Source organism: Moschus berezovskii, chromosome 23 (assembly GCF_049115385.1).
Source record: "Moschus berezovskii isolate FMDL1 chromosome 23, NW_MosBer_1.0, whole genome shotgun sequence".
NCBI lineage: Eukaryota > Metazoa > Chordata > Mammalia > Artiodactyla > Moschidae > Moschus > Moschus berezovskii.
The window spans coordinates 56,399,445-56,413,398 of NC_142482.1; the positions used below are offsets into that span (position 1 = coordinate 56,399,445).

General features: G+C 45.7%; 1 protein-coding gene across 3 annotated transcripts in view; it reads left to right on the forward strand.

Annotated features, from left to right (window-relative positions):
• Window positions 1–13,954, forward strand: part of MAK (male germ cell associated kinase) — a 48,854-nt gene that overhangs the window by 22,850 nt on the left and 12,050 nt on the right. For all 3 annotated transcript variants that reach the window (XM_055406715.2, XM_055406714.2, XM_088831107.1), the window contains 5 exons: window positions 1,923–2,094; window positions 3,062–3,229; window positions 7,597–7,908; window positions 11,268–11,440; window positions 12,857–13,005. In XM_055406715.2, the coding sequence (XP_055262690.1) occupies window positions 1,923–2,094; window positions 3,062–3,229; window positions 7,597–7,908; window positions 11,268–11,440; window positions 12,857–13,005 (974 nt within the window). The remainder of the gene's footprint in view (window positions 1–1,922; window positions 2,095–3,061; window positions 3,230–7,596; window positions 7,909–11,267; window positions 11,441–12,856; window positions 13,006–13,954) is intronic.

Consider the following 13,954-nt stretch of genomic DNA (forward strand, 5'->3'; position numbering starts at 1 on the left):
AGAACAGTTTGGCAGTTCCTCAGTAGATAAACATATAGGTATGAACCCAAGAGAAATGACAACATATGTCCACACAGGAATTTGAGACTGTTCATAACAACATTATTTGTAATAGCCCAAAAGTAGAAACAAGTGACGAACAGATAAACAAAATGTGGTTTAGCTGTACAGTGGAATGCTGCTGTTCAGTCACTCACGTCTAACCCTGTGACCCCATGGACCGCAGCACGCCAGGCTTCCCTGTCCTTCACCATCTCCTGGAGCCTGCTCAAACTCATGTCCATCGAGTCGGTGATGCCATCCAGCCATCTCGTCCTCTGTCGTCCCCTTCTCCTCCTGCCTTCAGTCTTTTCCAGCATCAGGGTCTTTTCAATGAGTCAGTTCTTCACATCAGGTGGCCAAAGTATTGGAGTTTCAGCTTCAACATCAGTCCTTCCAATGAATATTCAGGGTTGATTTCCTTTAGGATGGACTGGTTGGATCTCCACGCAGTCCAAGGGACTATCAAGAGTCTTCTCCAGAACCACAGTTTGAAAGCATCAATTCTTTGGCACTCAGCCTTCTTTATGATTCAAATCTGACATCCACACATGACTACTGGAAAAATCATAGCTTTGACTATACAGATATTTGTTGGCAAGGTAATGTCTCTGCTTTTTAGTGCACTGTCTGGGTTTGTCATAGCTTTTCTTCCAAGGAGCAAGCGTCTTTTAATTTTAGGGCTGCAGTCACTCCAGTCTGCAGTGATTTTGGAGCACAAGAAAATAAAATTTGTCAGTGCTTCTACTTTTTCCCCATCAGTTTGCCATGAAGTGATGGGACTAGATACCATGATCTTAGTTTTCTGAATGTTGAGTTTTAAGCCAGCTTTTTCACTCTCCTCTTTCACTTTCATCAAGAGACTCTTCAGCTCCTCTTCACTTTCTGCCGTTAGTGTGGTATCATCTGCATATCTAGGGTTGTTGATATTTCTCCCAGCAATCTTGATTCCAGCTTGTGGAATATTATTCAACAATAAAAAGAAAGAAGTTCTGATACATGCTACAATGTGGATAAACCTTGAAAACATGTTCAGTGAAAGAAGCTGGTCACAAAAGACCAGACAGTGTATGGTCCCATTGATGTGAAGTGATGGAACAGGCAAATCAATAGATCGGTGGTAGACTAGAGATGCTGGACCCAGGGCTGTTGGAGCAATGTGGGGTTTCTTTGGGGGATAATGAAAATGTTCTCAAGTTGATTGTGATGATGGATACACAACTCTGTGAATATACTATATTATCAATTAAGGGGATTGAGTCAGTTGAGGAATTGCCGCTTTCAAACTGATAAGCAGAAAAAAAATGGATAAATAAGCACAGGATATATTCAATATCCCGTGATAAACCATAATGACTATGAAAAAGAATGTATACACATATACATTAACACAACATTGTAAATCACTATACTTGAATAAAAGAAACTTTAAAAAAAAAAGAGGGGAAAAAAAGCTCTCTAGTCAGGGATAATCTTTGTTAATCTTTTGTCTTCTGTCCTTTGTATGAATGTATCAGGATGTAATGCGTTGTAAAATTACACAGCTGTTCCCATTCAGGATATATCTGCTTCCATTCAGAGCTCCCCCCGTCCTTAGTCTATTAAACAGCATTCTCACATCTGTCTGTTGGAGTTCCTATCTTAGCTCACTTGGACATTTCATTGATACGTGTCTCGAGTGCCACTACGTGTTTGTGGTCAGGAAAAATCTGCTCCATCCAACAGAAACCCAGCACACTGTGCAGATGCCTGATACACAGAAAGGCATTGAACACCTGCTCCTTGACGGAAATGCACGAACAAACAAAAAAAGAGGTGCTGTCCCTCCATCTCAGAAACGACACCCCAAATGGCCTGTTCAATTCTGTGTTCTCTATTCACAGGTACCGCGCTCCTGAGGTTTTATTAAGATCTTCAGCTTACAGCTCTCCCATCGACGTGTGGGCTGTCGGCAGTATAATGGCTGAACTGTATACATTAAGACCACTTTTCCCAGGGACAAGTGAGGTTGATGAAATCTTTAAGATTTGCCAGGTTTTAGGGACTCCTAAAAAAGTAAGTACTCTTGTCCCTAAGTAGTAACTTTTCATTATTTATAACTTTCAGCTAGCTAGCTAGTATTTGCATTTTTCAAATAGGCTTATGCTTTAACAGTTAATTTTCTTATAATCTTTTTTTTTTTAAATTGGGATGGAATGAGGATTGCAGAAGCTAGAATTCTATCAGGTGCTTGCCTCCCTTGAAGAACATAAGGGAAGATTTTCTATATTTAGAGTTCTATATATTTAACTTCGAGCAGATGACCAGCTGATGGCTACGGAAACATCCTTGCTCAGAATCTTTCCTCCTTGTTTTGAGAATGTCCATTGGAATCAACTTGTTAATGCCAAGTGTCCTAGATTTTATATTCCCTTAACCTTTTCTTGTTTACTTTTATATACCTCTGCCACAGATATTTAATTTCTTGAAATGAGGACTTTTCAATTAACTATCGCACTCAGCTAGACTTCATTTTCTGAGTTGTACTTATTTAATAAGTTTAAATATGTATAATTACACCTTACTTGGGTGTGTGCCTCGTAGTTAACATTAGACAAGTTAACGCGGCTATTAAAAGTTTAACAAAACTGTCATTTCCCAGCTGTGGCAGTTTTTGACATTGGACATTTGATGTATGCAGTAACATATAATGAGGATCTGTGTAACAGTTATTCTCATTGTAAATCAGTTGTCCTTAGCTGTTCAAATTCACCTGAGTACTGTCACCACCATCATCATTAACATTTTGAAAGTTATAAAAGTGCTTTCTCATTTTCCCCCCTAACTCTTAATTCAGTGTTCTGGCTATACTGTTTGTAGCATTGAACTAGGTATGCCATTGGATATTTCATTTTCACATTTATTTATGAGTCAACACATCATGCATGAGTGATTTTTATATTATTACTATGCTTGTTTTAAACTGATCACTAAAAACAGTTTTCTTACTGCTGCCTCTCCCACTTATATACTCCTGCAACAGAGTGACTGGCCAGAAGGGTACCAGCTTGCCTCCTCTATGAATTTCCGCTTTCCCCAGTGCGTTCCTATAAACCTAAAAACTCTCATTCCCAATGCCAGTAACGAAGCCATTCAGCTTATGACTGAAATGTTGAACTGGGACCCGAAGAAACGCCCAACAGCAAGCCAGGTAAGACAAATCTCCTTGGTGCAGCTTTTTTTTCTTCTTTTAATTTGAGGTTTTACTATAGCGGGGGTATCTTCCTTTGTAAAGACAAGTCTATTTTCAACCAGAGTTTTACCAACAGAATTAAGCCCTAAAACTTAAGGCATCCACTATACGTAATGAATTAACTTCCAGGCGTGTAAGATTCTTGGAAGGCTTGCAAAAAATAGCCACTCCGGTGATTTTCTGTGTTTTGCAGTTCAAATGAGGAACCCTACAGAGGTTGAGGCTGAAAGGAATCAATCTCTAATGATAAAAATTCAGGCATGGGACAAGCTAATTAGGAAGCAGCTTGTCATGGGTGGTAAAAGAGCATCTCTTCAGTTAGACAGCCTCGTAGAATTTCCACTGCTCTCCTGTGGTTTAGAGGATTCCTGTTCCCTCCACGCAGCACGGTCATCCCTCCATGGGAGTGGAGCCTTCTCTCTCCGGCTCCCACAAGAGGGCAGCATGTGATACCCACGCTTGGCTTCTTTGTGACACCTTCAGCACCTACGGAATCTTGTCTCGTGGTCTTAAAAACAGTACAGTTTTATCTGCAAACGGCTTAAATTAAAAAGTCATTGTGGGCTTTATGGTGTTCTTATTGTTATTTAACTAGTCATTAAGTGTTGAAATAAACCAAATAATGGTTTGGCTTTTTAAAAATTTAATTTGGGAAGATATTTTCTAAAGATCAACTGGAAGAACAGATAGGAAAGAATAACCAAGACAGGCTTGAACGAGAATAAGTAACTTGGGGGATGGTGGTAAGGGAGACAGTTTGCCCTATCAAATATTAGAGTAATCTGTCACGGGACTTCCTGGCAGTCCAGGGGTTCAGATTCCACGCTTCCACCACAGGAAGGGGTACGGGTTTCATCCCTGGTTGGGGAACTAAGAGTCCCACATGCCTCATGGTGTGGCCAAGAAAATAAATTGTATTTATTACGAGAAAATCATAATATGTTAAGTGATAGTAATTACAACAGTGAAGGTACTGGCGTATGTGTGCTTAGTCACTCAGTTGTATCCGACTCCTTGCAGCCCCATGGACTGTAGCCCACCAGGCTCCTCTGTCCATGGGATTCTTCAGGCCAGAATACTGGAGTGGGTTGCCATTCCCTTCTCCAGGGGATCTTCCCGATCCAGGGATCGATCCTGGGTCTCTGGCATTGCAGGCAGATTCTTTACCATCTGAGCCACCCTAGGACTCATGTCCTTAACAGTAATACTGTTATTAATTAATGACAGTAACTAATGTTTATTGAGCAGGGGCTTTATGTAAAATTTCTGACAGTCCTCACAAAAACTCTATTCAGTTCAGTTCAGTTCAGTCACTCAATCATGTCCGACTCTTTGTGACCCCATGAATCACAGCACACCAGGCCTCCCTGTCTATCACCAACTCCCGGAGTTCACTCAAACTCATGTCCATCGAGTCGGTGATGCCATCCAGCCACCTCATTCTCCGTTGTCCCCGTCTCCTCCTGCCCCCAATCCCTCCCAGCATCAGAGTCTTTTCCAGTGAGTCAGCTCTTCGTATGAGGTGGCCGGTACACTAATTATCATTGCTTAAAAATAAATACACTGAAGAACTCAGACATTGCATAATTTGTGCAATGTTGTATAGTCAATAATTGGTGGAAGTGAGATATTGTTAAGTAAGGTAAATGGCAAAAGGCGTAGTCACAAAATATTTTAATAGGGTTGTTTTCTATTAGGAATTCTCATAGTTTAATATATTTTGAGAGGTAATAGGCTTTTCTGTTTTCATTTTTCATAAATATATGTGTACTTACAGACTTAACAGCTTCTGCAGCTGTAAGTATCTTATGTCAATACCTTCACTGTTGTAATTACTATCACTTAACAGTTACTTTTTACAGTAAATTTACTTATTTTTTTTGGCCACACCATATGTATGTATATGAAAGATAATATAAATGAAAGACTAAAAAGAAAAACATCAAAACGTGAGCAGTAGTTTTCTCTTTGGTGTTGGCTTTAGAGATAATTTTAATTTCTTCTTGAGAACTTTCTATGCAATCAGTATTCCCTCAACAAACAGGAAAAAATGTTGTTATGTTTTAAAGATTTCCTGTTTCTTTAAGGATGGTAGGTGGTATCTTAAAGGGGAAAAGTTACAGATGAAGCCTTGAAATTGCAAAACACACTCTTATAAATGTTCTAGCTCCAAAGTGTACATTCTTGCCTGAGGAATACTGACATGCTAAGTAATGGGACTACTTGATTCAGAATTTGCCTCCTGGCTGCCAGGTACTGATGTATTTAAATCGTCTGCAGTGGTTGAGCTCCACCAAGCAGCGTCTACGTAATTAACACATGCATGGGGTGTGGTAGGGGACAGAACAAAGTTTCTAAGGGGAAAACTCAGAATAAAGCTCCCCCCGACTTCTGCCAAAACATCCCTCCCTGTCCTTAACCGCTTTCTTGGTCGCTATTTCGGTGCCGGGCTTTTCAGTGGAAGCAAGGAGACACAGTAGGGAGAGGTTAAGTTCTCAATGCTGCCTCTGTGCCTTCAAAATCTGCCCTTGCACACCTAAGAAGTTCACTGTAGGTCACGGCTCTGCCTCTCCATGGCGGGTGGGGACTGGCTTAGGGCAGGAGGTGCAGGAGAACCGGACTTGGTTATCTTAAGGAGCCACCCTCCACCAACACACACACACACAGACACACACACACACAGACACACACACACACAGAGACACACATACACAGACACAGACACACACACAGACACACACACACACCCCCACACACACACCCAATAGAACTGGGAACTTCCCTCCCCATCCAGACAGGTAATACTGACAAAGATCTATATGCACAGCTGAGCTGCAGGGAAAGCTTCATTTTTTTTTTTTTTTTTGGACGTCAGACTTTATTTTTTTACTTTACATTATTGTATTGGTTTTACCATACATTGACATGAATCCACCCCGGGTGTACATTTGTTCCCCATCTTGAACCCCCCTCCCACCTCCCTCCCCATCCCATCCCTCTGGTTGATGCCAGTGCACCAGCCCCGAGCATCCTGTATCATGGATCGAACCTGGACTGGTGATTCATTTCACATACGATAATATACATGTTTCAGTGCCATTCTCCCAAAGATCTATATGGACAGCTGAGCTGCAGAGAAACCTTCAGACAGCCTCCAGATCAAATGTCATCAACCCCGGTGTTGTGAAGTCACTTGTGTCTGACTGTTTGTGACCCCAGGTCTCCCTGTCCTTCACCAACTCCCAGAGCTTGCTCAAACTTATGTCCATCGAGTCGGTGATGCCATCCAACCATCTCATCCTCTGTTGTCCCTTTCTCCTCCCGCCTTCAATCTTTCCCCGCATCAGGGTCTTTTCTGATGTTGGCTCTTCGCATCAGGTGGCCAAAGTACTCCTTGGTATTCCTGACATTTTTGACCCAATAATTCTTTGTTGAGGGGACGGGTCAGGGGCAGGCAGTCCTGTTCATTGTAGGATATTTAGCTGGATTCCTGCAGCATGCCTAGACACCAGGAGTACTTCCCATTCCCTGAATTGTGACAATAAAAAATATCTCTAAGGGGCAAAGTCTCCCCAGTCGAGAACCCCTGCTCAGGACTGTGTCACCCAGTTGTCAGGTCCCCCCACCCAACTTCCACATAATAGCAGCAGTTTGATGACCAAGCCAATTAAATAGTGACCATTTTTACTAGTATTTTCTTTCTTGTTTTAACTAGTATTTTTATATTCTATCCCCTGAGTAATCTTCTCTTTGCTGGTATATTGTTAAAATAGGCTTTAACAAGTATGTGTTTGTTATCTTCTTTCTTAGAATTTTTTTTATTGCTAGTCAATATGGAGTTATAGTTAGAATAACCCTGAATTTTATATGATGTTAGAGTTTTTCATTTAAAACAAACTATGTAGAAGGCTTTCTTAACTCATTTCTTTTAATGCCTTTATGGGGTCTAAACCGTTATCAGCATCTACCATTTGGTTTGAATTTTTCTTTCAAATTCAGCCAATGTTACAAGCTAGATTTTGTTTTCATACGAAGTCTTTAAAAGAACGTTTGCTTTGACTGGATGTGAAAATTACTGAATGTGAGTCTTATATTCTTCCTACTAACATGTACTTTTTCAATTTTTAAATGAAATTTAGTTCTCAAATTATTTTTTCCTGGGTATCTTTTTAAAGTCATCACATAAGGGAAAAGGTGGATGCTCTGTAAATCTTTGAAACTTACCCAGACGGGTGATAGATGCCTAGCCCAACGCTGGATGGTCGTGTATCTGCAATAAATTCAGGAGAAACCATTTTCCGTTTGTTATTTCCATGCTGCTACAGGCTTTGAAACACCCATATTTTCAAGTTGGTCAAGTGTTAGGCCCTTCCTCACATCATTTGGAATCGAAACAGCCTCTAAATAAGCTTGTGCAACCACTCGAACCAAAGCCATCTGCAGCGGATCCAGAACCTCAGCCTCTGCCGGACATAAACGACCAGGCTGCCGGACCGCCCCAGCTGAAGAACAGCCACCAGCCACTGCGGCCCATGCAGCCGCCGCAGAACGTGGGTGTTCAGCCAGCACCCAAGCAGCACAGCCAGCAGAAAAGGCCGCCAACCCTCTTTCCAAGTATTGTCAAAAGCGTGCCCGCCGTAAGTAGCCCGGTGTGTCACTTCAGATGGTTTGGTTCCACTAGGCTTTCCTTTCTAGGCGTTCTCTCAGTGTCGGGGAAGATATAAAAGATGTTTGTCTGTCTTGTTTATCAGTACAGACCCAGAACCCAGAACCATGTCTAAAGGTAAAAGTGTGAGTCACTGCGTCCCGTCCGACTCTTTGTGACCCCATAGACTAGCCCGCCAGGCTCTCTGTCCATGGGATTCTCCAGGCAAGAATACTGCGGTCGGTAGCCATCCCCTTCTCCAGGGGATCTTCCCGATCCAGGGATCAAACCCCAGGTCTCCTGCATTGCAAGTAGATCCTTTACCATCTGAGCCACCAGAGAAGCTGTCTGGCACATGGTAAATTCTCAACAAATATCTGTTGAACGAATAAATAAATGTCCACACTGATTTTGAACCACCCTGAGGGTCCTAAGGAGTCCACGTTACCTTTCAGACAATTCTGACTACTAGAAAGGTCTTCCTCACAGTGAACTAAAATCTGGTTTCAAGAAAAACCAAATTTTTTTTTTTATGTGGGCCATTTTTTAAAGTCTTCGTTGAATTTGTTACAATATCGTTTCTGTTTTGGTTTTGTTTCGGCCAGGAGGCATGTAGAACCTTAGCTCCCAGACCAGGGATCAAACCCGCAGCCCCTGCATTTGAAGGCAGATTTTTAACCACCGGGCTACCAGGGAAGTCCTCGGTTTCTGTAGCTTTTAATAAAAGTGAATCACTCTTTCAGAAAGGCAGCCTTCAGATACTGAAAAGTCACCCTTACCTTACCTGCCGCTTTCTCCAGGAGAAACACCCCCCCAGTTCCCTCTCAGGCTCCGCTGGGACGGCACTCTCTGCTGGCTGACTCCCCCCTGAGCCTCCTCCCCGTCCTGCATTCCCCTTCCCCAGAACTAGCGGCAGACAGCAGGTAGGAAATGTAAGCTGGGTGGATCACGGCCAAAGTCCCGGAACGCCGGGTTCACTCGTGCCATCAAGAGTTATCTTTTTTTTTCTTTTCCTTGAAAGGCACGTAAAATGGTGACTCATACCAGGAGGGAAAGAAAAGGAAGTTCACATTCATAGCTGCTCAGCGCCTTGCGCTATGCAGCTCCCAGTGCATTCCCAAAGCGACCTGCACGATTTACCACCTTTCTTCCCTAGCACACGCTGTCTTTTAGTAACTGCCGTTAGAGTCTCTGCCCTCAGCTGGTACCAGACTTACTGCTGTAGAGTTCGTAAAAACCCACCTGCTACTTTATAAAAGTTATTAATACTTTCGCTTTTCCAATCTTCTCAGACGTAAGACGACTAGATGTTACTGGCGTTGTTCAGCAGCTCCTAACATAGAGTTCAACCGAAATAAGAGTCTCAGGCTCAGACAAGGATAGCTTTGATTACCTCTGCCCACCTGAGGCTTTGGATCTCCTTGTTCTCTCTTTAGTCTGGAGCTCACGCTCTCTCAAACACCACTTTTTGTGCATCACCCGTCACTGTGGCACCATCAGCTTCAAGCAATGGCATATCCACTCTTTAAGCATCTTCTTGCTTCAAATGCAGCTGAATTTGCTGACCTGGCTTCCAGATTCCCAATTTCCAGTCACCTTGTGGGTTTCTCAGTTTACGTGAGCCCCAGAACACCCGCGTTAATCTGAATAAACCGCCTCAGCGTCAGCCCAGCCTAGGCCTTCTTCCTCATTCCTGATTAACGGAGCCACCTCTCTGAGACAGCCGGGCTCACACTGAAGTCTTGCCTGCCTTTCCTTCTCTGTGTCCTGCAGGATCACACTTGGTGACCTAAGGCAGAACCTGACCCCTTGTGGCTTAAACCAGGAGGGGTGTTTTTCTCTAATGGCAGGAAGGCAGGTGGTGGGCCAGCCAGGGCTGGTGATGCTTATAAAGGGCACCAGCGTGCTCTGTCTGCCTGTCCCCACCACCACGCTCAGCGGGAGGCTCCCGGTCCCACGGATGGCTGCTGCTCCCTGGGGTTGCGTCTGCCGTCCCCAAGAGGGAGGAGTGAAACACACAGGCACACACCACTGGCGGAGCCTAACCCTGGTCCTCCTGGAAGCCCCTCGCAACAGATGAGCACTCCATCTCACTGGCTAGATCGTGTCCCCTGGGTACACAGAGCTGCGAGGGAGGCTGGCATTTTTTTTAAGATATTTTACATGGGCATACTGCAGCCCAGAAGAGAATCCTAGTAAGGAGACAGAGGAGGGTGGCTACTGAGGGGGCAACCAGCAGTCTGCCACACTCGCCTTGACCTCTGTTCAGAGAGACACCGAATCCAGACCTTTTATTCCTTGTTAACAGAAGCGTGTGCTTTCTCGAGCATTCCAACCACAGTGAATCCGCTGTCCTTGTCACTGCATGCCCGCTCTAACGGCAAAGGCCTCCTCTCTGAGGACCCTGACCTTTCCCAAACGCTGCCTTTTATCACATCACTTTTTTAGCTCAAAAACATCCAGCGTTCTCCACGGCCCATAGGACAGCTGCCGCATCTTAGGGATTCACGGAAGGCCCTGCATCACAGAGCAGCCGTCTGTCTTTACAGACTTGACCTCCGACAGCACGAAACATCCACTCCAGTCAACTCCATCTGCCCTTTCTCCCCGGAACACCCACTGACACTTCTCTATCAAAAAGACATACTTTATTCATTTCCTTTTCCAAACTGTAGAACAACAACAACCATACCTAACATACCCAATAGAGTCACACTTACGTGCAAGAAAGTGAAAGTCGCTCAGTCATGTCCAACTCTTTGTGACCCCATGGACTGTACAGTCCATGGAATTCTCCAGGCCAGAATGCTGGAGTGGGTAGCCTTTCTCTTCTCCAGGGGATCTTCCCACCCCAGGGATCAAACCCAGGTCTCCCGCATTGCAGGCGGATCCTTAACCAGCTGAGCCACCAGGGAAGCCCATATGTGCAAGGGCCCCTGCTAAAAACTTTTGATATATTTTATTATCAAATCCAGAAACACTAAGTTAGATATAAACACTGTATCCCCCTCTCCCCCCACCCCCCGCCACCATTTATGGGGAAGGAAACTAAGGCTTTGAAAAGTTAGGTCATTTACCTAAAAAGCCAGCCATGGCAGTTTTCTAGATTACACATCAGCGAAGACTCAGCTCTGATCCTAAGCACTCAAGCCTCCCGCACCCCAGGTTCAGAGATCTTTCTCAGCATCCCCTCACACTTTCAGCCTGTGCTGTCTTTGTCAGCATCCTAAAACACTGTATACCCATGTGTTTCCTTAACTCTGTGGAAAGCCCCTTGAGGACGGGGACAGCCTGCACACAGTAGGCCCTCAGCCTCAGATTAAAGAAGGCGATGCTGCTTTCCCATCACAGAAGCCGGGCGGCGCCCTGGGCCACAAAGGCGCCCGGAGGCGCTGGGGCCAGGCCGTGTTCAAGGCTGGAGACGGCTGGGCAGACCTGGAGGACGGTGACTTTGGAGCCTCCCATTCCAAGAAGCCAAGCATGGGCTTGTCCAAGGAAACGAGGAGAAAGGAGTCTCCGTTTCGGTAAGGGAGGTCTCATGTTTTCTCGGGAACATATATTTTCAGCCTGTGTCAACTTGACTCTACTCATTAAGCGCAAATGAGTGTAGATGGTAAAAGGTAAGAAGCAGCTTGGTGTTTTCTTCTCCCAAACCCAGATCTCTGCGCTTCCTTCTGGGGAGGTTTAGACCCCTGACTGCACAGGAACGGTTCTTGGGATCACCGGCTGAGGGCATGGGGTAAGGGGTTATCACACTCAGCGTCGAGTGTGCCCCTGCTCAATTACGATCCACCATCACCGCCTTTTGAAGCGCACATGCCTCTTTGCAAACAGCGAAGCACCATCTACAAGGGTCACCGTTTCCTCTGCCGGTGGTGTTCAGAGTGGATCATTTGCTTGCTGCCCTGAACATCTTTGCTCGTTTTCTGGACTTTTCTTGAAAGCTTGATATCTCTAGCGGTCTCTTTAAATTTTTAATTGGAAGATAATTACTGTACAATATCGTAATGGTTTCTGCCTGACATCAACGTGAATACATGTGTCTCCTCCCTCTTGGACCTCCAGTAGGGCTGTTTTTCATGAAGGGTCTCCCTGTGTCCAGGGCCACCCCAAAGCTGTGGCCAGTCACCTGAGTGTCCATCTCTCAGGGGGTCGAGTGGGTGAGCAGGGATCTCCCTGGGGTGAGCACAGAGGCCTGGGGTCAGACAGGTGACAAGAGTGGCCAGTGTGGCCAGGCTTCCGCAGAGGAGCAGGGAGAAGGTTGTGGTGAAGGGCCACACGCAGAGCAACAGCAGCAAAGAAACAAAAGCACAGCCCCCGCCTCTGGCAGCGATGGCCGCTGTGCTGGACAGAGCCAGACCAGCACCCCGAGGGCCTGCGTTCCGGCACCAAACTGGGGCTGGGGGAGGCGGGCATGGCGGGCAGCATGGGTCCCTCCTCCTGGGACCCAGCATGTCTCCGCAAACCCATTATTTCCCTTCAGGGCATTAGGCTTGCTGGAAGTTCTGTCTGGGATCTCTCCTAGCCCTTCTTCCCACTGCAGCCCTCCTTAGCCCAGCCCAAAGCGTGTCCCAACACCCCCGGTGTAGACGGGTGGACATGGCTGAGAGTCTCTCCCCTTTCAACATGTCTCGCCACATCCTGAACCCACAGCTGCCTCAGGTGTAGACAAAAAGAAATGGAAACACACTGTACTCAGGGCAATTGCTGCTTAGTTCTAAAATCTTTGTGCTGCACGCTGTCCAGTATTGGGAACGATTTCTGTGCACTGCCGGGTCTCCGCTCAGCAGGAGCTGACACTCAGGGCTGTCTTATCGGCCAAAGGACGCTGATGGAAATCACTGGCGGGTCTGAAAAGGTGTGCAGAGGGTGGGGGAGCGCCTAGCGGCGTCACCTTGCTCTTCTTCACCCGGTGACATCCCTTCATGTTGACTTTCGAGGCTTCCAGAGTCGGTGCCTGCGGGCTCCAGCTACTCAACGAGGGAAAACAAGAGCTTACCTGCTGCTGTTACCCTGAAATCGGATTCAGAATTGTCAACTGCTTCCACGGCCAAACAGTACTATTTGAAACAATCAAGATACCTTCCGGGTAAGTAGAGACCACAAAATGTTTCCTGGTGGCGAAAGCGTGTTAGCAGGTCATGCTCCAGCGTCTCTGAGTCTTTGATGGAAGGGCGCCCGTGACCCACCGTTGCAGCCCTCCACTGGCGCTGTTTGGACCTTCTGCCTCTGTGAAATGGGCTCAAGAAACGCCTGGGAACTGCAAATCAAGATGATGAGTGTGCTTCAGAAAACACCGCCCTCCCCACCAAAGCTGTGCCTTCAGTAAATGCAAAACTTTATTCGGACAATTTTGCAGTCCCATTACAGGTTTCTTTTTTTAAGAGATAGAATTTATATATGTTCCCTAAATAATCTGATGTGTGCTTTAAAAAGATCATCTAGCTACTAAGTAGAGCACGCTTAGGGACTCAAAAGGGGTCGGGGGACTGGCTGCGGGGCTGATGCCCATATCTGGGTAGAGAGGGCGATGACTTGTTCTGGGACTGAAGTCCTTGGGACCCCGGTGAGAAGACTGGGGATTAAGACCGTAAGAGAGGGTGAACTTTGGAAAGGTGCAAAGGCCCCAGTCAGCGTGTCAGTTTTGGTGTTGAAACCATGAGGAGGTTCTGTTCTGACTGCAAGAGCAGGGGTGTAATAAGGTTTTCAGAGCACAGATTCTTGGGGGACATTTTTCTGTTTTTGTTTTTTTAAAAAAACTGAATACACCTCACTGATATAAAATCAGTGAGGATGTTACCTGTAGAAGTGCGCTCTCTGGTGGTGGGAAAGGCGATTGTATAATTTTCGGCAGAGGATAGTATTAGTGGCTCAGTCATGTCCGACTCTTTGCAACCCTGTGGACTGTAGCCCACAAGGCTCCTCCATCCATGGGATTCTCCAGGCAAGAATACTGGAGTGGGTGGCCATCTCCTTCTCCAGGGGATCTTCCTGAACCGGGGATCAAACCCGGGTCTCCTGCATTGCAGGCAGATTCT